The 25,406-nt window shown below is 38.2% G+C and overlaps 1 protein-coding gene across 2 annotated transcripts in view; it reads right to left on the bottom strand.

Annotated features, from left to right (window-relative positions):
- Nucleotides 1-4,008: 4,008 nt before the first annotated feature.
- Nucleotides 4,009-25,406, bottom strand: part of NPEPPS (aminopeptidase puromycin sensitive) — a 106,507-nt gene continuing 85,109 nt past the window's right edge. Inside the window, exons 14-23 of one of the 2 annotated variants that reach the window (XM_024130051.3) lie at nt 24,061-24,124; nt 21,558-21,697; nt 19,373-19,507; nt 17,908-18,127; nt 12,986-13,128; nt 11,810-11,866; nt 8,755-8,862; nt 8,113-8,268; nt 7,797-7,844; nt 4,009-5,552 (exon numbers count right to left, since the gene is read on the bottom strand). In XM_024130051.3, the coding sequence (XP_023985819.1) occupies nt 5,400-5,552; nt 7,797-7,844; nt 8,113-8,268; nt 8,755-8,862; nt 11,810-11,866; nt 12,986-13,128; nt 17,908-18,127; nt 19,373-19,507; nt 21,558-21,697; nt 24,061-24,124 (1,224 nt within the window). In that variant the 3' untranslated portion in view covers nt 4,009-5,399. Of the gene's footprint in view, nt 5,553-7,796; nt 7,845-8,112; nt 8,269-8,754; nt 8,863-9,755; nt 9,939-11,809; nt 11,867-12,985; nt 13,129-17,907; nt 18,128-19,372; nt 19,508-21,557; nt 21,698-24,060; nt 24,125-25,406 lie in introns of those variants that run through there. The other variant, XR_008619100.1, reaches the window with a different exon arrangement.

Here is a 25,406-nt window from a genome sequence, read left to right as displayed (position 1 = left end):
CATTTGCCATATGTTACTTTGTTCTCAAGTCATCTTTGGTGATGAGCTCCGTGACTTAAAGCATGACATCAGGGGTCGCAGGTCTGAGCCTAGCACACTTGGCTTCATAAGGCAAAGACTGAAAATGTGTGGCACTGGTTACAAAGGGAAATAGGCAAAGGGGGCACAGCCTGTCTTTGTTACCAAAAATAATTAAGTGCATAGAGTATAAAAACATAGCTGGAAGAATATGCCCCAAACTTATCTATTAATCATGATTGTCTTTGGGAGGTGGGTTTATAAGAAGGTATAGTCACTTTCTAGGGTTTTTTTTTTTTTCGCTTCAAAATTTGGAAAATGGATCTGTATTACATTTTGTGAACAGAATTAAGATTTTAAGTGGATACAGTATTCTCAGATGAATAGCAAATTGTTACAATGAGGTTGGTAAAGAAAAGCACAGACTGTAATTATTTTCTACCATACACAAAAAATACACTTGCATATACTAGATATAGAACAGTTCAAATAGAACTTTCTTTGGTGATGGATATGACCTATATCTGTGCTGCCCAATATGGTAGCCACTAGCCATGGGTGGCTACTGAGCACTTGAAATGTGGCTAGTGCAGCTTAGGAACTTATTTTTTATTTAATTTAAACTTAAATAGTGCATATGGCTAGTGGCTACTGCATTTGGAGACACAGGTCTAGAACCTTCCATTTATAGGAAATAAGATTGTCAGCAGGGGCAGGGAGAGACCAGATTTGGTAGCCAAGAGACCTTCTATAAGCCATGTTCTGTTATGCTGTCTATCCAGTAGAGTCTGTGTACTCTAGGATTGTTACAAGAATAGAGAGGAGGCACTTCTTTACACTTGTAAAGGCCACAGCATTAACTTCATCCTACCACACCCCTACACATTCTCCTGAGTTTAACTGCTCCATTGATAGACGAAGGAACTGACCTGTTAGAAAAGCAACAATCATCTCACCCATCCTCATTCATCTCAAATATTTTAAATGTTTTGTATTTTTTTCTTATAAACTGTTTCTTTTCACCTCTCCTCCATTATCTTGTATTCTATGTTGTCTTGAGACTTCTCCCATTAAACCCTCAGCCATTAAGTATACTGTTTTCTTAATTTCTTTGTCAGTCTAATAAGCATTTAAGAGTATATCCATAAGATTAGTATATATAATACAAGGTAGATAATCCCCTAATAGAGTGGATTAAAATTGCAGTGTAATGTACCTGTACAGTTTGTCAAATTTATGATAAAAATTAAGGTTGTTTTGGGGTGAGAGGAGGCGGATGTCTCAGAGGACCATACTGGTATGATCAGCCAAACCATGGCAAGATTTAATTTTTATTTTTCTTGGTTTTCATTTTAATTGGTGTATAGCATGTCTGCTGGCAGCTGCTGGCAGCTTCCTGAGAAAGCACAGATTATGATAGTAAGCTATGTTCCTTCCCTGTTGCTAATTCCACCCCAGCGTTGGACCAGAAGTTCAGTAGTGAAAGCTACAGCTGCCAGATATCAGCAACGAAATCAGAGGAGCAGAGTTCTTTACAAATGGCAGTAAGAACCCAATTGACTTTTTCCTGACGCTGCAATCTATCACAGTTTGCCGTCAATCGTACTGTTAGAGCAACCTGATTTGGGTTCCTAGGGACAGCAGTTGTTTGGCCCAATGTTTCATTAACATCAGGGTCTCCTGTCTCACTCTTGCGTTGGAAACCAAACACCTTAACCACTTTGCTTGCACTCGGGTTGGTACAAGAAGGCATGGTCCATCTTGGGTGGGTATTTTCCATTACCACAAAAGATAAGAGAGTCCTATTAAAAACAACAACTCTGAGATCCTAAAACTACTATTTAGTAAGAAAAGATTATATTCTCATCAGCTGATTTTATTATTCAGTCAAAAATGATGCTGTAGGGCTTCCCTGGTGGCGCAGTGGGGTTAAGAATCCGCCTGCCAATGCAGGAGACACGGGTTCTGGTCTGGGAAGATCCCACATGCCGCAGAGCAACTAAGCCCGTGCGCCACAATGACTGAGCCTGCGCTCTAGAGCCCGCAAGCCACAACTACTGAAGCCCGTGTGCCTAGAGCCCGTGCTCTGCAACAAGAGAAGTCACCACAATGAGAAGCCTGCGCACCGCAACGAAGAGTATAGCCCCCGCTCGCCGCAACTAGAGAAAGCCCATGCGCAGCAATGAAGACCCAATGCAGCCAAAAATAAAAATAAATTTATTAAAAAAAAATGATGCTGTAAGTATAGATTCAAAATTATAAATTACCAAAAGCTTTTTATTTTCTTGCTGAGAAAAAAATTACTAACCCTACAGATGTGGCTCCAAGTCCAGGACTCATTTGGATAATAAGAGTTGAAAGACTTGATTTAAAGCTATAAAACCCCTCCTACCCCCCCAAACTGCACACTACAGAGAGAGATTCTTTTCCAAGGGGTTCCTTGCTTCCTGAAATTCATCCTTAGAAAATGCAAGATAAGAATTCACCCACAACTGCCCACTGTCCCAAAAGGCTTTACTGCTTCCCATTAATAAAATATAAAATAACATTCTCTGTAAGGAAATAACACATTCATCTTTCTTTCCAACCTTCTGATTTCCACTAAAAATTTTAACCGAAGAATATTAGGGAAAAGGAAAATGACTGAATATCTTTAAAGCTATTGCCTGGGTCCAGTGTGACTGTATGACCTTCTAATTGTGGAGACCTAACAGTTAGCTGGGAGAACACAGGTTTTTGCAGACTGGCAAGCTTGCGTTGATCACTAGTACGGAGAGTTATTTGCTGTTTAACTACTTTGCCTAATTTTTCGGTGCCTGCTTTCTCATCTGTAAGATGAGTATATTACCTAGGATAGGGAGCTATTTGGAAGACAAAGTAAAACATCTGACAGGGAATTCCCCGCCGGTCCAGTGGTTAATGCGCTTTCATTGCCGAGGGTGCAGGTTCAATCCCTGGTCGGGGAACTAAGATCCTGCAAGCCTCGTGGTGTGGCCAAACAAAACAAAAATATCTGACATGCAAAATGTCAGATTAAGACCTTTAGAGACCCAAAGCATCAGGACTGTGGTGCCCAGATCAATCAAGATATTAGTAGAAAACAGAATACACTAAAACTGGGTAATTTGAGAAAGGTTTAATAAAGGGACTGTTTACAAAGACATGGGCAGATTTCAGAGAAACCAACAAGGAATAATGGAGTTATCCAGAGCTAGTAAATGAGTGGTCCTTTCTATCCCTAGATCTGAAGGGCCAAAGAGAACTGAAGGAGATAGAAGCTACAGAGGCTGCTTGATAGGAGTCGCGGTCCTTGGTAGAGGGACTCAGACAACCTATGTGACCTGGCAATTTAGAAGCCAGGGGAAATAAATACCCTAGCTTCTAAATATCCATTCCTCAGCCTTTTGATCTTCTGAGGGTGTTACTAATTGGATCAACACAACCTGAAGTCAGAGGGCAAAGGAGCCTGTTAATGCAGTCCATGGGGGTCAATACCTCCTGGGACGCAGAGCAGGATGAAAAGCAGTTCTAAGGAGGAAGCGGAAGATACCTAGTGCAACCTCTTCCCCAACATAATTCAAACTGCTAAACCAGTATACACAAAACTTGCATGTATGCTGAAACTAAAATAACTTCCTTCCAGAATTTGATTGTGAGTTCTTTAATTAAAGCAGAATTTCTTTCAGTCTTTTTGATGCCCCTGCTTTGCCGGTGGCACATGCCTAGATAAAAGGAAGCCTCAATAAATGGGAACTGGCAGGCTCAAGTTAACTCCTCAATGCTGACTCTAAGAGACTTTTGAGTTAACCTACAACTAATTTAGGAGGAATCTTAGGATTTTTCTGGTTAGGTACTATTCATTAGGAATTCAGCAACTGGATTTTCTCAGACTCAAAAAAATCCTATGGTAGTAAAACTTATAATCCTACTGAATGATAGGAAAGGTTTTAGTTGCTTATCAGAGAGAATAAAGGACATCAGGACATCAATTTCACATTGACATTTTTATTAACGCCAACTGTTTTTTAATTATTTTTTTTAAAACAATAGCACAAAAATGTTTCAAGGAAGCAGTCTCACAATCTGATGACCTTCTGAAATACAGTTAAGCCACACCAAATATGAATTCCTGTTAATAACACACAAAAATATTTTTTTTAAGAAAAAGAAAAGAAAAAAGGTAGGGAAAGAGGAAAGGAATGAGATTTAGACTTAAAATTTACTGGATTAGGTTGGTGAGGCTTGTTAGTAGGATATACTGTGGAAGCAGAGTGGCACACACAGGCTTATAGTCTTTGTTGTTTTTAAAACCAGTTACCACTAATATATAGGCCCTGCAGCAGTTACCAATGACTTCTTACATGCCCAAAATGAACAAGAAGAAGCCAGTGTTGATACTGTCATAAAGAGATTCAACAGCTGGCCTGTCAGACAACTAAGACCATTTTCAGCAGAGTAACTCCTTCAGAAAGGCCTGGATGAAAACCTTTTATTTCTATTGTCTCACCTATATGCATTTCAGGGTTCTTAAAAGTCATCTTAAAAAAGAAAGAAAAAAATAATGTATATCAGTTTCTCTTATTTAATGTGGCTATAAAAGATGTTTCCTTATTATTTCTTTATCTCTAAGAAGGACACCAGGGTGGTGGGTTGGGGATGGAACTAGGGGAGGAAAAAACCCAGACCAGGATAGGGTTTTTTTTTTATTTTTTTTTTTTTTTTTTTTTTTTTTTTTTTTGCCAAGGGGTCACACAGAAGGGAAAGCAAGGAGGAAAACTACAATCCTTGATTCAGATTGAGTTATGCAGGAAAATATATCTTCCTGATCAGTCCCCATGCCAAAAAAAAAAAAAAAAAAAAAAAAAAAAAACCCAAAACAAAACCCACTTGAGATTATGCACAGACTCTATGTTATACCAGCTATCAGCCTTTCATGTTTAACATCCCCAGCAATGGACACTACCCTTGGCTTGTAGGCTGCTTGTAGAACCCATTTCACAAAAATCCTCTTTACCCAGAAGCCTCTAGTTTCCTTTTGGTAGGTTATAAAAACAGAACATCTGTCATTAACAGGAGAGTGTTAAATACTTTTAACCACTGACAAGGCTTCAGGAAGTTTCACAGTTTCGTTATGCTCTATTTTATTACTATCATATTTACATTTTTTTATTTTTTATTTTTTTTTGCTGAATTGCTGATTTTCCTTTTTCAATAGAATTTAATTCTGGAGTGTGAACAGGAACCAGTTAACTACATTCATTGTCCAACCCCCACTGGCTTGAAAGAAGACTCCAAATTCTTGGCATATGAATCAGCTGTTCGGTCGCTCCACCTTATCCCTGCATGAAGCAGCAGAACTGCAGTGGCGGCATGCTCCGGGTTCATGCTGTGGGTGGTGAGGCCTTTCGCTGAAGGAGGTACTGGTGGATGCTCTCAGCATCACGCTTTAGCCAAGCAGCATTCAGCAGGATATTTTCACAACACTGCTGGATGGTACGCTCAGCTGAAGGAGCTGGGTGACTCTCGAAGAAAGCCTGGTATAAAACAACCCAGAATGTAGGATCATTACCAGCAATAGTAAGAAGCTAATATCACAGGCTATGAAAAAATACCCACTGTCTATAAAGGGTTCATAAGCTTCACTCATGAAAATTTACCACTGCCACCTCCAGGCTAAAAGAAAACAAGCAGCTCCTTGTACCTGCCTACAGGAATTCTCCTCCAAATATATGCTTACAACCTAATCAAAAGTTAACAGTAAAGAGACTGAACCTACGGCCTTTCTTTTAAGTTCACTGTCCAACCAGCAAAAGAAAGTAAAAAAGAACTAATATCAAGGACCTACTCTGTTCCAGGTCCCCTGTGTTAGTTACTTTATCTAAATGACAATCTTATCACTTCATTTTACAGATGAAACTGGCTCACAGGGGTTAAAAAACCTACTTGAAGTCTAGGTTTTGGAATCAGACTTGGGACTTGATCTAGGCTCCATCATGTACTAACCTGTGACTGAGTAAGTTAACTGCTCTAAGTATGTTTTCTCATCTATGAGAAAATATTTACTCCAGAAGATTAAAGAGACAACCCATATAAACAGTCAGCATAATACTTGGCACAGAGTAGTTAAGGACTCAACACATTTTGGCTGCTTCAAATAAAGATTAATTTGTAAGGGTTGATAAAATTAAGAAGCTTAAATTGCTTCTATATCCTAAAAATTTAAAATTTTATAGACTCACATTTTTCATACAGTAAAACTACTTCAGAGTTTCTTGTAATTATCACAATGCTTATTGATTAAACGCTGAATAAACCATTTTCTAATGAAGTACACCTGGTTCCATAGAAAATACCAACCGGCGAAAGGATAGGGGTCTTTCCTTTGAGCTAGTCATCACAGGTATATAAGAGAGAATGACTAATTCATGAGATTAAGTCTAGACCTTTTAGAAATCAATAACTTTACTGACATGGATGACAATGGCTCCTGCTCCAAGGCTCCTATCACAGTTGGGTTCTTAGGGCCTGAGTAAGATACAAGACTTCCTCTCATTTCACCTCAAGAAACAGCACCACTATTTACATACCAGAAACCTGGGAATTATCCTTGACTCTTCCTTCTTCCTCCCCAGATACATTCACAACACAGAGAAGCCACTCAGAAATACTGGTTGAATTAAAGATTAACAAAATCAAGCCCCTGAGTTTCTTTCTTACTCCATCTTCCCCAAGCTACTAAATCATTTTTGCGTGGAGAGTTAGCTTCCCGACATCTTCTCTTCTCTTTTCCAAATTATGCATTCTCCACACTGCGGCCAGACTGAAACTTTTATCATATAAACAAAGGAGTGACTTGATCTGGTTTGTAAGCCATTCAAGGGCTTCCCATTCTTAGGAAAATTTTAATATGGCCTACAAGGCCCTCCTTGGTCTGCCCTCTACCTACTTTACCAGCCTTAGCTTAACCACTGCCCTCCCCTCAAACTAATTATACATATTTCTCCTTCAGAGTATTTATTACCTTTACAATAAGGTAATTATTAACACAATACAATACACAATGTAAACTAAATGAATCTTATTTCTAACAATGGCTCATAAAGTGAATCAAACATTATAGCTCTCAGAATTTCCAAATTCACACCTGATAACCCCCTTGCTTTCAAGAATGAAGGTGGAAGTGACACTTAAAAAATACTTTGCAATTAAATGCAATGAAAGGCTTAAAGTTAAGATTTTCCTAATCAGTGTAGATTTGTCCTCCAAACGCTGAACTCTGCCACTAAACTGATTATCAGTCTTTCTAAGAGCTAAAAGGCGAGTCCCTACATAGTCATCTTGTCTCACTGTGCCTACAAAAGACCTATGAAGGTTTTAGAAAAGGAAAAAGAACTAATATCAAGGATCTACTATGTTCCAGGCCCCCTATGTTACTTAATCTAAATAACAATCTTAACACTTCATTTTATGGATGAGGAGCCAGGCTCATAGAGATTAAAAATCTTGAAGTTACACAGCTAACAAGGGGCAGAGCACAGATTTATACCCAGGTTGACTGATGTCAAGTTCCACAATCTTTCAACCACAATACAATGCCCCAAAGATGACTCCAACTCTAAATTCTTCAAGCATTAAAGATACAACCTAACCTGTCTTTCTTCAAGCAAAAACATGGAGACCCTAAAGTACAACACTATCCCAACACTCTATCATTACAATTTGGTTAGTGTTTTTACTTACTGGATTGAAAAGTGAAAAGTAAACAGTCCTTTCCTTACCTTAACTTCTCCAGCCATTTTATCAACTGCAAATCCCTCAACTGATAGCTGAAAAAAAAAATGGTTTATAAATAGTAAGAACTAAGAGTTTAGGAACAAACTTCCATTTACCATAAAAACAAATCATTCCATTCTTTCCCAACTTCAGTTTATTCTAGAGGGTACAGGATGGGTTATGGAGAAACTCTTTAGTAAAGCTAATAACTACTTAAGGAAACTCTTAAAAAGCAAAGGCCATAATCTATGGGTCTAGTGAATCATGGATGTCTCTCAATAATATCCATGATAAGCAAGCTACTCAAAAATTTTCACCTACCTTTATTAGTCTAGATATTAAGAATCCTCCCTGGTATCGATTATAAAGTTCTTCCCAGTTGTCTTTTATGAATTTCCAAGCAGCCTTCCTTCCATGCTTACTGCCTCCAGCCACTCCACCAATTACTGATACAGTGTCCTGTGGACGTACCTCTTCCTAAAAAAAGGAAGAGAACTAAAAGTCTACCATATCCAGAACATCGTCTGCTGCCAGAAAGGGCAAATGCTGTTGAGGTACCCAAGTAGTCCCACTGAAGACACTTATTGTTTTAGGAATAACTGGCACCAGAAGCTCCTAACAAAGAGGAGAATGTTTAACCTAAAGATCAGCCAAACTGAGAATGAAGCACTGGGATGGGTACAAAGAGGCTGCTCAATAGATACTTGCTCTAGGGTAAAGAAAGGAAGAGACAGAAAGTAGGCACAGGGATGTGTCAGCTTTCCAGTTTATTTCCTCTCTCAACTATTCTGATTCTCACCACTAGAGGGAGATACAGTGATTAGTAACAAAAGCTTATTCCAGTCCTCCAAGAATGAGGGAGCCTTTAGTCTAGGGTTAACGCAGAGAATACTGAATCAAGGACACTTGCTACAGATCAGTGGGTAACAATTCCCTCTAAAAGCAGTTTTCATTGTAACTTACTGAAAGTGCAAACGTGAGGACTTTTTGAATCAATTCAGGTGAAAGAGTAGCCCCAAGGACTCTTTCAATCCGGTTTTTCTCTTCCTGCATATCTGCTTGTTTGTGAAGCTATAGTGAAAAAATACAGATAGAGATAATTAACTTCTCCCCCATTAAGGTGAAACTTTTGCTCTACATTCTCATCGGCTAAGGCTGCAGGATATGAAATTAACAAAAGAATATTTTTCAAGATGTTTGGGCACTAAATTTGTCACGTGCCCCTACAGTAAGACATTAGGTGTAAGTGCTTACTGTATGAATAGCTTGTTATCAGTTCTGAGCAGTTCAACATCAAGATCTAAGGGGTCAACCTGTCATGACCAAATTCTTTACTCATTGATGTCTGACTAATGTTCTATGTTAGAGGAGCAAAATAATAATTACTAATACCACTTCAATTTATAATATTTTTCACTATTTACAATAGTGAAAAATATAAGATGCATTATTGAAAGTAATATTTTAAGAATATTTGATGACATAAACATGCTCTTGATATATTAAATGAAAGAAGAGAGACAAAGCAAAATGATTCTAAATTTTTAAAAAGTTAATGTGAAGGGGAAAAAAACCCTGAAAACACATCAAAATGTTAACGATAACAATGGTCTCTGATCAGTGGGATCATCACATTTTTTAACTGCAAAAGCAGCATATGCTGAAGAATATTAAGAAAACCGAAAAGCATAAAGAAAAACTAAATCAGGAATAAGATCATATTATACATGCTATATTTGTGACGTTTTAAAATTACAGGTAAGTTCTGTGTTCTTCTTTATACTTTTCTAGTCTCTAAATCTTCCATAGTGAGTATATCAAAATCTTTTTTCATAATTAGAAACAAAATATTATTATATATTTTTTAAAATTAGAACTACAAATGTATATGAGATACTTCTCCAGGACAACTTAATTTATAGACTCTCTTGACCTTTTTTCCCCTCTGAAGATTTAACACTGACCAGTGTCTGGAGACCCCATCACAGCTCCCAGTTTCCTCTTCCTTTCCTTTGGACTCTTTTGAGCAGCAGTGTAGTAAAATAGATAGGAGGTCAGAAGACCTGGGTTCTAGTCCCAGTTTTGCCTCTAACTAGCTGTGTGATCTTGACTAAGTCCTTAACCTCTCCGGGTCTCAGTTTCCCCATCTGTAAAATGAGTGGGGTGGACAGATGATTTCTAAGGTCCTTTTCAGCTCTAATACTCAAGGTCTGAACTCTGGCTTTTAGGAAGCATTCCCCACCCCACCCCCTGGAAAACCTGTTACAGGAGTCCACTAGATGGCACCATAACACCACATTTCAAATACACTTTGAATTAAAGTTATTTATCCTGCTTCATTATTCCTAAATTACCAACAGAAAACAGTCTTCCTCATCTCTCATCAACTGGTTTCTATTTTTTTTAATGTATTTTATTGAAGTAGAGTTGATTTACATTGTTGTGCTAGTTTCTGATGTACAGCAAGTGATTCAGTTATACATACATAATTATAGTTTGCATTTGCTAATCTCAAACTCCCAATCCATCCCTCTGCAACCTCCCCTGACTGGTTTCTTGAAGAACCCTGATTCTGCCTTCATTAGAACTCTTTCCATAGTAAAGCTGAATCACTGTGAGCTCCCTTGTGTTAGATGCAAACATTTATTAAATAAACATACTAGTATAAATTCTTAAAAATATGCCATGACATGAAAATGTCAGAGTACCTCTCATGAAAATTTCAGAACCCCTATTTTTCCCACACCTTTATGGAACAGACAAAAAATACCAAGTACTTCATTTCATATGCAAAGAAATACATGATTTATAGTGCATAGGTTCACAGAACATTAAGAATGAGAAGGGACCTTAATGTCATTTAGTTGAAAGGTAAACCCGAAGTATATTTTTTTATGTTATTAGAAAGGAAATCCTTATACAAGATAGGTAGTTAAAGCAATAGTTTGAGATGTAGTTTCTTAAATAAAGTTTATAATAACTATTTTTTAAAACATTCTTATCATTTAAATAGGATTTGTTTAGAACTAAAATACTAGAAATTAGATTTGCAATTCTGATCCACTTGTGATAAGAAAAGTATTCTGATTAAGTGCAGAAGTATTAAAGCACATCCCATTCCTATCCTGTTTGTCTCCCTAAATACGGATCATTTAATGAATGGGTCTGATAGATGATTTGGGTATTTAGGCACATTTTGCACATTTTATTTAATGGTACTAAGTAGAATCGGCTCTCTCCACCTCTAATGCAACCAGATTGTCAAGTTATTTCTTAGACTAATAACTGCATGGACAAGGACTGGAGATAGCACTTGTTCCACAGCATTAGGACTTTCAAACAGATCACTGCCATTATAAGGACATGGAAAGTTTTACCTATATTTTTCTAAGTCGGAGTTTAATTATATGCCAACCACCCTGGGAAACTACAGAGGCTGTGAAAGCAAGTGAATTAATTTCCTGTCCATTCATAAGAGGCACTGGCATAGACCAAACCCTTGAGACACCTAATTATCTATCCCTTTTCTAAGCACAGAAACAAACCTTTTGTATAAAATGGGCAGAACCCCAATTAAATTTGCATTGATGGGAAAAGTTTTAAGAACTTGACTTTTTAATCAAAATTAACATTTTGGTATTAAGATTTAAGATGCATAAATTCGTGAGTAAAAAAAAAGTGAAAAAATTAGATGACTTTTGGCACTTGTATTGTTAGTACAGATAAACAGATATTATATATTTCTCCCACAGTTTCCTAATATTTGCATGTCTACAGTATGCATATCAGCATGTATTTCGCCATGGCTCACGGGCCCAGCCGCTCCGCAGCATGTGGGATTTTCCCGGACCAGGGCACGAACCCATGTCCCCTGCATCGGCAGGCAGATTCTCAACCACTGCGCCACCAGAGAAGCCCATCTTTTGCCAGGACTTTTTTTTAACCACTCAAGCTCATACTCTCTATGTCAATTCAACTTAAAAAGCAGAAAATGGGAGCCCTTTCTAAATTTACTCACCTTCAGCATAATGTCTAAGGTAGTGCCATCACCATGCTTCAAAACAGTCAGATAGACCTACAAGAGAATACAGGAACAAAAAAGAAGGCATCTGATTAAATGTATCTTGCTCCAAATATTCTAATGTTAAGAAAAGACAGAAAGCAAGTCAAAAAAAATTGTGTGGATATTACATATTAATACAAATTGTGGCAAGGATCTAAGAGCCCACATGAACAACCAGAAAGCTAGATGGCAGGTAGTAAGTAACAGCAGAACACACCAGTCTCTCAGGAGAATGTGCACGGATAGTCAATCACCTTTCAGTACCCTAGTGCAGACTGAGAAGCTTGGCATCAATGAGAAGCTGCCTACAGACCTCATAAGTGGTGTATATTGAAAGAATCAGGAGGGACTTCCCTGGTGGCACAGTGGTTAAGAATCTGCCTGCCAATGGAGGGGACACAGGTTCAATCCCTGGTCTGGGTAGATCCCACATGCCACAGAGCAACTAAGCCTGTGCACCACAACTACTGAGCCTGTGCTCTAGAGCCCATGAGCCACAACTACTAAGCCTGTGCGCCTAGAGCCCATGCTCCGCAACAAGAGAAGCCACCACAATGAGAAGCCCGCGCACCACAACAAAGAGTAACCCCTGCTCGCTGCAGCTAAAGAAAACCCATGTAAAGCCAAAAAAAAAAAAAAAATTGTAATAATATATCTTAAAAAAATAGAAGAATCAGGGGACCTCCCTGGTGGTCCAGTGGTAAAGAATCCACCTTGCAATGCAGGAGACGCAGGTTAGATGCCTGTGTGCCACAACTACTGAGCTCGCATGCCTCAACGAAGGAGCCGGTCTGCTGCAAACTACAGAGCCCACGTGCTCTGGAGCCCCTGGCCACAACTAGAGAGAGAAAACCCGCATGCCACAACTAGAGAGAAGGCTGAGTGCTGCAACGAAGAGACTGTGTGCCTCAGTGAAGATCCCGCATGCTGCAACTAAGACTCAACACAGCCAAAAAGTAAAAAAAAATAAGTAAAGAAAAAAAATAAATAAAGGAAAAAAATAAAGAAAAGAATCAGACATGATTTGTGAGTCAATACTTAGGTCATTTTTGGTTACTATTAAATACATTCCACACTACACAGAATGATGCAGTCGCCTAGAAATCAAGGTACTTTATTATAAAAACCTACCGGACTCCTCAAATCAGCAGAGAGAATCTGTTTCCCTTCCACATGGTCCTTAAACCGACGACGGGCTTCTTCTAATGTTGCCTTATGTCCTGCCTTCCCTAGTTTGCCCAGAACCAAGCCCCTCAGGAGTGCATCTAGATGACCTGATTGAGAAGTAAAAGAGATACAGAACTACTTAAAAAGCTTATTTGTACAAATATGCCACCTGAATATCTTATAATTGTGTTATACTGTGTCTACAGTCTTGAACAAACAAAATCAATTACCTTAGTACTCGAGAGAACACTTGATTTAAATTTATCAAATAAGAATGAAATGAAGTGCTTAACATACTAGACAAGCAAATATGATGCCTCTGTCTACAGTTACAATGCCAACTGGATTTACTAAATGTTCACTCCATCTAGGTAATTACATAATAAGAATTATGTGTGAAAGGAACAGACTTAGATCATGCAACTTTGACCCAAGGTTTAGAGAAAGGTCACATATAGAACTAGTATGCCAGGTACATTGAAATCTTAGATTTTTAAAATCAAAATCTGATAGATTACTCCAAAGATATGCAGATGGCCAATAAGCTATCACTGGCCATTAGGGAAATGCAAATCAAAACCGCAAGATACCACTTCACACCAATTAGGATGGCTAGAATAAAAGAGACAATAACAAGTGTTGGCAAGGATGGGGAGAAATTAGAAACCTCATACATTGCTGGTAGGAACGTAAAATGGTGTGGCCACTTTGAAAAACAGTCCAGCAATTCCTCAAAAGGTTAAACACAGAGTTACCGTATGACCCAGCAATTCCACTCTTTGGTATATACCCAAGAGAAATGAAAGTATTTGTCTATACAAAAACTTGTATACAGGGCTTCCCTGGTGGCTCAGTGGTTGAGAGTCCGCCTGCCGATGCAGGGGACGCGGGTTCGTGCCCCAGTCCGGGAAGATCCCACATGCCATGGAGCAGCTGGGCCCGTGAGCCATGGCCGCTGAGCCTGTGCGTCCGGAGCCTGTGCTCCACAATGGGAGAGGCCACAACAGTAGAGGCCCGCATACCGCAAAAAAACAAAAACAAACAAACAAAAACTTGTATACATATGTTCATAACAGTATTCATAACAGTCAAAAAGTAGAAACAATCAAAACATACATAAACTGATAAATGAACAAAGAAAATGTGGTGTATCCATATAATACAATGGAATATTATTTGACTATAAAAGGAAATAAAGTACTGATACATGCTGCAACATGGATGAACCTTGAAAACATACTAAATGAAAGAAGCCAAATATAAAAGGCCACACAGGGTATGATTCCATTTATACGAAATGCCAGAACAGACAAATCCATGAGACAGCAGATTAGTGGTTGCCTGGGACTGGGTTGCCAGGGAATAGAGAGTGACTGCCAATGGGTATGGAGTTTCTTTTGAGGGTACAGAAGTTGTTCTGGAATTAGATAGTGCTGGTGGTTGTAACACATTGTGAAAAAAGACTGAATTGTATATTTAAAAGAGTGCATTTTGTGGTATATTGATTATACCTAAAAAAAAAATAGTTAACCTAGCATACAAACTGATGGACTGCAACAGCACAATGGACAAATAAATTGTGGTATATTCATACAATGAAATAGCATTCAGCGATAAAAAGGATGTATCTCTAGAACATTATACTGAGTGAGACAAGCCAGATAAAAGAAGAGACTATATAATTCCATTTATATAAAGTTCTAGAAGAGACCATATTAATCTAGGGTGAAAGAAGTCAGAATAGTGTTTGCCTGCAGGGGATGTGAGAGTTGGTGGGGTGGGTAGAGTGGCAGGCACTGGGAAGTGGCCTGAGGGCAACCTCCTGTGGTGATGGAAATGTTGTATGCATTTGTCAAGTCACTGAATTGAACATGCACATTTTGCCATATTTAAATAGTAACTCCATAAAAAATAAGTTTAAGAAAACCATAAGAAATCAATAGATAACACGAAGCTAGTGAAGGTTTGTTTTTTTTTTTTTTTTTTTTTTGTGGTACGCGGGCCTCTCACTGCTGTGGCCTCTCCCGTTGCAGAGCACAGGCTCCGGACGCGCAGGCTCAGCGGCCATGGCTCACAGGCCCAGCCGCTCCGCTGCATGTGGGATCTTCCCGGACCGGGGCACGAACCCGTGTTCCCTGCATCGGCAGGCGGATTCTCAACCACTGCGCCACCAGGGAAGCCCAAGTGAAGGTTCTTATTAGAACCAACTTATAATTCTGGTGATCTGTTGTGTTGATACAGGCAATATTTTTATTATTTTGCTATGTTTGATTCTTCCATCTGTAAAGCTGGGAAACTAATGACATTCTCCCTATTTCAAAAAGGTGTTTTTTAGCCCCCAAAGTTTCACATATTATCATCATGAAGGAAAAGTGCAACATCTACCAATTTACCTGCATCTGTGTCCATATACTTCCTGTCTTGTTCTTATGGATCTGCTGTATTCCTACCTAAAGCCAACTCCTCCACTTGTGCAATGGATCCTGACTCCTCTCGATTATTCAGACATCACTCCAGCAATTACCTCTCTTTCACATCATGAATTTTTCTATTACTGCATTATTTTCATCAACACAAAAACATATTATAAAGTCTCCCACTTAAAAAAAAAAAAGCCCCCTTGACCTCACATCTCTATCCCCTTTTATCTGATCCTCTTTTTAGCAAAACTCCTTTAAAAAGTTGTCTAAAAGTGCTGTCTCCTTTTCCTCTCTTCCCATTCTGGTGTTGTTCATCACCATGCCACAGAACTTGGCCAATGCAATCATCAGTTCTTCATCATTCTGCCTGACTTAGAGCAGCATTTGTCACAGATGATCACTTCTCCCTCTCTACTGCTTCTTTAAGGCTTCTGGGACACTCCTCTCCCTCCTGTCTCTCCTACCTTATTGTCCAGTCAATCTCCCTTGCTGATTCCTCCTCTTCTACCCAATCTCTAAATCTTGGACTGGCCATGCCCTCATCCAATCTTATGGCTGTAAATACCATCTATGCATTAAATCTATCTATTCAACCTAGACCTGTAGGCATGGGACTCCCCACTTGGATGTCTAAAAGGACATCAAATTTAAGATGTCCAAAACCAAACTGCTGATTCCCTTTTGTACCCAAATCTGCTTCTACAGCAGTCTTCCCCGTCCCTGTATATGGTAACTTCACTCTTTCAGTTCTTCAGGCCAAAATTTGATGACTCCCCTCTTTCTCTCCACCACACAGGCCACCACCAAGTATTTTCAGTTCTACCTTCAAAACATACCCAGAATTTACTACCTGCAAGTGCTACCTGCAACCAACACCTAACTGGATTACTGAAATAGCTTTCTAACTTGTCTCCCTGCTTCCTCTTTTGCCTCCCCTGCTACAGTCTGTTCTTCACACAGCTGAGTAAATAAGTCATGTTCCTCTGCTTTAAACTCTCAAATGAGTTTCTCATACCACTAAACGTGAAAGTCCCACGGGTTCTATAGGAGCTGATATGCTTCCACCCTCCTCTCTCCCTCAGTTACTCTGTCCTGACTTTACCAGCCTCCTTGTTATTCCTTGAACATCTAAGCATGCCTCTGCCTCAGGTCTTTTGTACTTGCTGTTTCCTGTTTGGACCATTTTCCCACTAGATATCCTCACAGTTCTCTCCTACAGGTCTCTGCTTACGCTCAAATATCACCTCACTAGTTTTCCTGCATTTTCCTGTCCACTCTCCATAAAGCAGTGGCTTACTACTCCTTTTACTCCTGATCTACCTTACCTAACTTTATTTTTCTTCACTTGCTGCCACCTAAAATATTATCTATTGGGCTTCCCTGGTGGTGCAGTGGTTAAGAATCCGCGTGCCAATGCAGGGCACATGGGTTCGAACCCTGGTCCAGGAAGATCCCACATGCCGCGGAGCAACTAAGCCCGTGTGCCACAACTACTGAGCCACGTGCCACAACTACTGAAGCCCACGTGCCTAGAGCCCGTGCTCAGCAACAAGAGAATCCACCACAATGAGAAGCCCGCGCACTGCAATGAAGAGTAGCCCCTGCTCGCCGCAACTAGAGAAAGCCCGTGCACAGCAATGAAGACCCAATGCAGCCAAAAATAAATAAATAAATTTATTTTAAATATATACATATTATCTATTGAACTGTTTGCTGTGTCTTCCACTAGAATGTAAGCCACACAGGGCAATTTTTTGTTCACTGTTATACCACCAGCTCCTAGTATGGTACCTGGCATTTACTGGGTACATAAATATTTGTTGAATCAATAAAAGAAAGACATAGAGCTCTAGATAATTGTTACTATTGTTCTTATTGTAAAAGACTCCCAGAATAAGAAGGGCAGGAGGAAATACCACCTTCAGTTATTAGCATATGGTAGAAAATAATTATATTTAAAGCCCTGTAATCACTATTCCCAACATTTAAGTGACAGCAAAAGAGTAAATACAGGATTACAGAAATAAAGAGGAGAGAATACATGTAGAAAGCAAATAACTCCTTTAATTCAGAAAACTGGCCCCCTGTGTCTCTCAACACCTTTTCAGGTTGTACATAAGGTGCCTGGTATTTATGGTAATAATAAATAAAATAATCCAAAATTCCCTTTAGCTTTTCTTTACTAAAAATGGGCCTTTGGAACTTTGTGACTTTTATTTCCACCATTTGCTCTGTGCATAAATCATATTTAGCAACAAATACACAGAGCCACCACTGTTTTTATGTTGGTTACCCACATAACTTCACCAGGAGGCTTAAAAGTCCTAAGTCTTACTTTCTAGTTAGCTGAATACACAGTAACATCCAGCAGACACAAAGATGATGTTATTGTTATTGTTAACCACAGCTGAGTAAAAAAAGGATCAATTTCTGATCAATTCTTTCCCCATTCAGTACATTCATTACCTTCTCCAGGCTTGGGGTCCCAGCCCAGTCTCTCCCCTATAGGTGAAAAGACATCTTTCACAAACTCCTGGATTTCCTCATAGAAGTCTGTGTGGGACAAGAGAGTTGAGAGAATCCCCAGGTTACAGCTCAGGTCGCTCCATACAGTATAATTGGGCTCATTCACAAAAGCCTCCATGACTTTTAGAACCTCTACAGTGCTAATGATTCCAGCTCGAGCCTGGGATAGGAAAAAACATAAATTAATCTAGTCTTCAAACAAAAGCAAAACTAAAAACACAAGCATGTATTTTTGGCATTATCTTCTGCTAGTTAGTCATCCCTTAAGGAAGAGACTAAACTATATAAGCTCAGACCACTACAGAATTTTATAAAATAAAAACTGTATTATGACACCATTCCTTACTTTTTTGCTATTTATAGAAGAGCCACTTTAAAAAATTGCTAAAATTCCACCAATTTAGAAAAAGAAAGAAAACAGTTAACTTCCTATTTCTATTCAGTTTCTGGGGTCTTGGCATTGTTTTTTATTTTGAAAATTTTCATACTTTCAGAAAAGTTGCAAAAACAGTTGGGGCTTTGGTTTTTGACAGAGGCGCTTTCAAAACTAGACCTGCAAACTATGTCAACGTCAGCCTGTCCTTTACTCATTTCTAAAAGAAGGCAAACTGGAAGGCACTACAAATTCAGTCCTTTCAGAACTGACTAACAGAGTTAGGAAAAAGAACTTCTGTTACAGCAGCCAACTGCACAAACACACCACTCTCCTGGGACAGGTCTCTCTCAGCAATGAAATCAGCAGATGTGAGGTTTTGTGCATCAATGCTAATCTGTGTTTATACAAAGGAGGAATCCAAAACCAGTTACGGCAGAGGGGAATGAAAATTTCAAGTCCAATTAAAGGAACACTAGGAGGAATCTGACAATTTTATCACAGAGACATCTAGAAATTATCTAACCTATGTTTTGGGGTCATAAAGATAATACTACTAATTGCTCCTTAAAATTTTTTCTGGAACAAAGCTAAATATAAATATAATTCTAAAGCTAATGGGCTATTATAATTTGAATAGTAACGGAATGTTAAAAAATTCTACTAGACTTTCCCTGCAAAGTACAACCACTATTTTAGAAAAATATAAATCACTCTGAATTATTTTAAAAAACCACATAAGTAGAGAAATTTCTTCAAGGTTCATATCTATGTCTGTTGAAAAGAATTTTTGCCTTACAAAGGATAGTTTTAGCTGCAAAAAGCTGGCTTAGGAGTAATAAAATGAGATTTGTTTCTGGTAAATTATATAGGTTCAATCTTGTCATGTTAATTAATCAGTCATTTGCTTTGGTCCTAAAGGCATTCAACCTTCAGGAAGAACTATATTCTTCTAGTTATGTTTCAGTCAGGCACTCCAGGAAAAACAAAATCCTTTAATCAACAAAATCCATCATACTACTGGAGGCTCACCAAGGAGAAGAGGTCATTCTGTAATCCAAGTCGATCCACAGGGGGCAGAGAAAGGTCACGAATGCCTGGTAATAAACTTTCCAGCATGGCTGAGCTGTATTGGGTCCGATAAAACCCAACTGTTCCCAGGTTTAACTGAAAAGATATCCAACAGGTATTGTTAAAGAGCTGCATTTATTTTTTTTATTTTTTATTTATTTATTTATTTATTTATTTTTTTGCGGTACGCGGGCCTCTCACTGTTGTGGCGTCTCCCGCTGCGGAGCACAGGCTCCAGACGCGCAGGCCCAGCGGCCATGGCTCACGGGCCCAGCCGCTCCGCGGCGTGTGGGATCCTCCCAGAATGGGGCACGAACCCGTGTCTCCTGCATCGGCAGGTGGACTCCCAACCACTGCGCCACCAGGGAAGCCCCTGCATTTATTTTTTAAATCAATTTTTTGTAGGTATGAAAGAAGTTCTAGTTTTAGTATATCTGGATGAAAAACAACAAAGATCATTTATGCTAACAGACAAGTATTAAAATGAAACAACATATAAAGATAGTAATCAGTTGTCAAAGATGAATACAGAGGCAAAAGAAAACAGAAACTTGGCATAGTGGGAGGCAGAGTGAGCGACAGTGAAAAGAACATGGCTAAAAAGGAGGATATAATGCGGCTAAGTTTCTAATTTCAATGAACGGTTTTCAGTTTACAGAAAACATTTACTACAAAATAAAAATTCTTGGACAATAAAATCTCTGAGGAAGACTAAACCTTTACAAATACTGATCTAATGAGCCCAGAGCCTCAATAGAGTAACAGCTGTCAGGTCCTAGATTTTAAAGAATTACATGGAGTTAAAAGGCAATTTCATATGATTTTTGGAGTGAGGTAATCATTGACTATCATTATTTTCTATAGACTATTTACCAACAGTCAAAAATATTTTTGATAATATTTATATGCAAAATATTTTAATGATAAAATGACAGTATAAGATATAAATATTTTGGACTTCCCTGGTTGCGCAGTGGTTAAGAAACCGCCTGCCAATGCAGGGGACACGGGTTCGAGCCCTGGTCTGGGAAGATCCCACATGTGGCAGAACAACTAAGCCTGTGCACCACAACTACTGAGCCTGTGCTCTAGAGCCTGTGAGCCACAGCTACTGAGCCCGCGTGCCACCACTACTGAAGCCCATGCGCCTAGAGCCCCTGCTCCGCAACAAGGGAAGCCACCGCAATAAGAAGCCCACACACTGCAACGAAGAGTAGCCCTCACTCGCTGCAACTAAAGAAAGTCCATGCACAGCAACAAAGACCCAACACAGCAAAAAATAAAATAATTAATTTTTTAAAAAGATATATTTTACTATTTATATATATTTAAGTCACTTCATATTTCTAATACAGTATTTTATTGATTCCCTTTATCTTTTACTATAGGAATAACACCTTTATTTACCTAATTACAATCATAGTGTTTTTTCTTATAAGAAAAATTTCATATTGCTACATATGTTCCAGATTGTAATTTCAAATGGTAATATAGTATTCTACTGGGTATATTATAAAAATATATTAAAAAAATTAAAACAGAGGGAGAAATAGTTCTGCAAGCACAAAAGCCTGAGACAATGTATAATTCCTATTAGGAACCTATAATTGGGAGAAAAGTTTGTAATAGATACTTTCATTATGAAAGGCAGAGTACAGAATAATGAAAAATAATATTTACTGACTCTTATTGTTGTGAAATGGCTTTAAAACACCAGCTAAAAGGAATATCACATTTCAGTGACACAAACTGATTATTATATGTCTGATCTCACTTGATTATAGTTGTACATGCACAATGACAACACATCATTGAAGTTAACATGTCATTACAATGACAGGGCAGTTTGATGTTGCAAGACTACAAATGTTTTGGTTAATGTGACTTTATACATAGACTACCAGTTTTTTCCTGTTTAATCCTATCCCTTTGTAACTGCTTACCTGACATAAAGGCAAATATCTAGACAATACTATTTGAAAGTTGGCCTTAAATTTCACAAAAGAAAGTTCAGAAATGTTTTTTTCAAGTCCTAGTCCAAAATGAAGCAGTAGAATTTAGAGCCAGCCATAAAATGCATAAAGGAAATGAAAGAAATAAATCAATTTAGGTAAGATAAAAACGGCCACGTCATTTCTGGACTCACCTTCACCCATTGGTCTGGTTTGACATCTTTTAAAACTACATTCATCTCTGGCTTGTCCATGAGAATCTTCATTTTGGCACGGCTGGAATCTTCACTAGTAGAGATTGTGATAGGAACCATCCACTGGGGACAGTCTTCTCCTTAAGCAAGAGAAGAACAAAGAGGAAGCTTGAAAAATAATTTCTCACTGGGAGAAATAGAAGGTAAGGTAGAGAGAGAGGACTGGTGTCCCATGCATGGGTTTGAATCCAATTGTTAAGCCAATAGCTCATTTTTAATGGTACATGAACTCTTCCAGGTAACCTGAATAATAATAAGGAAGAGAGAATTTACTAATGAAATCACAATAACCTATAAAAAAGAGAACACTGTGTTTATTTGTAGAATCACAAATACAACAATTTTAATTTAATTGTTGTTTTCCCTTTTCAGAGCAAAAGAGATAATGATTTTACTAATAAAAGACATTTCGAGTGGGTTAAAGCTCTCACATAGCACTTATAAATTTATTTTATTTATTTGTTTTTGGCTGCATTGGGTCTTTGTTGCCACATGCAGGCTTTCTCTAGTTGCAGTGAGCTACTCTTCGTTGCAGTGCACAGGCTTCTCATTGTGGTGGCTTCTCTTATTGCGGTGCACCGGCTCAGTAGTTGTGGAGCATGGGCTTAGTTGCTCCGTTGTATCACATAGCACTTAAAAACAAATTCTAAGGTGCAATTCTTAACAGGTATATACACTGCTGAGAAACTGAAGGGCTGATTTTATTTCTGCGACAGACAGGATACACCTTGGGAGCTGCTGGATTCGAACACTGAGGAGTCACATCTAAAAGCTGAAGCTTTTGTAAGGCAAATACATACACTCTCTTAGGTATTATACAGCAAAATAGATTTTGCATTAAGATACCAAACAAAAGAGAGTCATTGCCCAGTACATTAATGAAACTATCTTAATAAATTATATAGCTTTATGCTATCAGGCTAAACCACAAATGAAAATTCCCTCCTGACACTGGGATAATTCAGGTTTTAATAATGCCTATAGTAGTCACAGAGTATTGGAAAGACCTGCAAAACCTGTCAGTCCTACAATGCAGACTGCAGATATGTGCAGAAAACCGCAACTGTGACACTATTTATTTAGATAATAAACATGTCACCTCACTTGTCAGACATATTTATTAAGAGTAACTCTCAATGCTAAGGAAGGCTAAGGGTTGAAGGCTGTACCTCTTAAACCTAGTAAAATGCATCATCATTTGGTGGGTGGAACATGAAAAGGCACTGGTGATTCTGATATACCCTTCCCCCTGTTGGGAACTACTATTTTAAAGGAAGTGAGAAAGGTGCAGAAAAACAGTTTACTTCTTGATTTTTCAATTCATCTTTAATTCCCTGGGTAAAAGAGTCTATTGTCGGGCTTCCCTGGTGGTGCAGTGGTTAAGAATCCACCTGACAATGCAGGGGACACTGGTTCAGAAAGATCCCACACGCAGTGGAGCAACTAAGCCCGTGCACCACAACTACTGAGCCTGCACTCTACAGCCCGCAAGCCACAACTACTGAGCCCAAGTACCACATCTACTGAAGACCACGTGCCTAGAGCCCATGCTCTGCAACAAGAGAAGCCACTGCAGTGAGAAGTCCACGCACCGCAACAGAGTAGCTCCTGCTCACCACAACTAGAGAAAGCCCATGTGCGACAACGAAGACCCAACACAGCTGAAAATAATTTAAAAAAAAAAGTCTAATGTCATGTAGAAATATTTGAAAAAGCAGAGTTGAGTGATAGTTAAGGGTATAAACTTAAGGATTATAAACTTATATAATCCAACTATTTTGTTTGAATTCCTACTCTTTGACTTATTATATAGGTTATCTTGCACCATTTAACTTACTTAGTTAGCTATGCCTCAGCTTCCCTGTTATAAACAGAAATAATAAGACCTACCTAATAGGGTTGCTGAGAGTATAAAATAAGGGTCAGGTATAGATAGTGCTTAGCACAATGACTGGTACATAATAAATCTAAATAATCATTGGGCTTTATTTATTTGCTTAGTTACTTACTACGCCCAAGAATTAAAAAAAAAAAAAAAAAAATTAGCCACAATGTAAACACTTGGTACACAAGTATACCAAATGTACTTAGTACGCAAGTGCATAAGACTTAGTACACAAATGCATACCAAGTCTTCTTTTAGGGATTAAGGTTAGAGACATCACTTCTTGAGTGTTCCTATACTTCTTCATTCATTACAGCCCCCAATAACACAGAGAGACACGGACTTTCAAAAATCTAAGAATATGACAATACTACAAATACCCCATGAATCTCCTGTTTTGATTTCCTAGATTTCGTTTTTATTCTATTACCATTACCTTGCTTCTGTTTAATTCTATTAAAAATATTTTTAAATGGATAATTATTTCTTATTAGTTGGAACACTATGGTATGGTATCCAAACTCACTGATCAGCTCCCACTCATAGCCATTTGCTTACCAACATATGGTCCACTGGCACAGAACTTCCTTTGGGACAACCTCAGTAGTCTGTCATCTTCTATCTAAAGAAGCAAAACAAAACAAAGGCTGCAGTAGCATCAACAATTTTTTTTTGGAGGGGACGATATCTCAAAGTAGAGGTGAAACCATATAGCCAAATGGCTCCTGAATATACAAAATGCAATGGTGATAAAGAGCATGATACTACAGAATGGTAGAAAAGTCACTATTTCTCATTAAGCCCTCAAAATAACAATACTCTAAAAATTAAAGGCCAGGTTCTATGAAATATTGCTCATGAGAAGAGATATATATCCAGATAAGAACTTCAAAGTGTTAAAGTTTTCAAAAAGGATACATAGTTAACCTTTATGGAGGAAGGTTATGTCTTTAGCCTTTTCTACTTCCAAAAAGTGGCAACATTAAATTAGCATGTGGACTCAAAATTCAGAATTCAAATTCTGAATTCAGAATCCAAAGTCATTTTTAGAACAACTGACGAACATGAAAGCAGCACACACCTTGTTTCAAAGGATGAGCTTTGCAATGAAACACAAAAAAAAGTCGGGGGGAGGTACTGCAAAAAACTAAAAAGCCAGAAGCAACAAAGGCAAGTACATATTTAAAAAAAAATACTTCAACAATTATGCAATCTTTTGTTTTAGTTATCATTTGTTACTATGCCCTAGACATCTTAAATAATGCAAGATACAACAATTTTAAGATCACTTAAATCAAACACTAAATTGGGTCAATGACCTTTATAAAGGGATAAACTGACTGCAAGAGACAGAAATGAAAAACTAAATGAGGAAGCAATGGCCACTTTGATGCCATAAAGAAACTACTAATGAACTTAAATACTGATACTACATCACTGATTAATTATGTATCACATAGATTTCCTTGAAAAAGTTATTAGGTGACTTTTAAATTGATTCAGAAATAAAGCAAAAATATTTAAATTTAGGGACTATAAAGTGAGATACAGACCATAATCAAGATACAATGTTGCAGAGTTCTCCTATTTGTAAAAGAATTGAGTTATAGACAGGTTTTTTATTGTAATGTAAAATGGAGGATTAGTTTGGCTGTGCTTGGAAACAAAAAAAATGCAGAAAAAGTAAGATCTTGAAAGTAGCTTGATGGAAAAGTTCCCTGAGTCTTAGTAACATTGGGAGGAAGTAGGGTATTAGTGTCCTCTCTTCTGATAAACTAGAAAGAAACAGAATGGTCACAATGATAGCTCACTAAAGTTTTAGATATCCTTTCTCACCAAATATGATTGTGTTCCCTAAATTGCCTTTTCAAATGCTTGCAGCCAATCTGAGAGGTCCTCCAATG

The sequence above is a fragment of the Physeter macrocephalus genome, chromosome 14, assembly GCF_002837175.3.
Source record: "Physeter macrocephalus isolate SW-GA chromosome 14, ASM283717v5, whole genome shotgun sequence".
Lineage (NCBI taxonomy): Eukaryota > Metazoa > Chordata > Mammalia > Artiodactyla > Physeteridae > Physeter > Physeter macrocephalus.
Note: the sequence above shows the minus strand (reverse complement) of the source record. Positions and strands in the feature narration are given on the sequence as shown.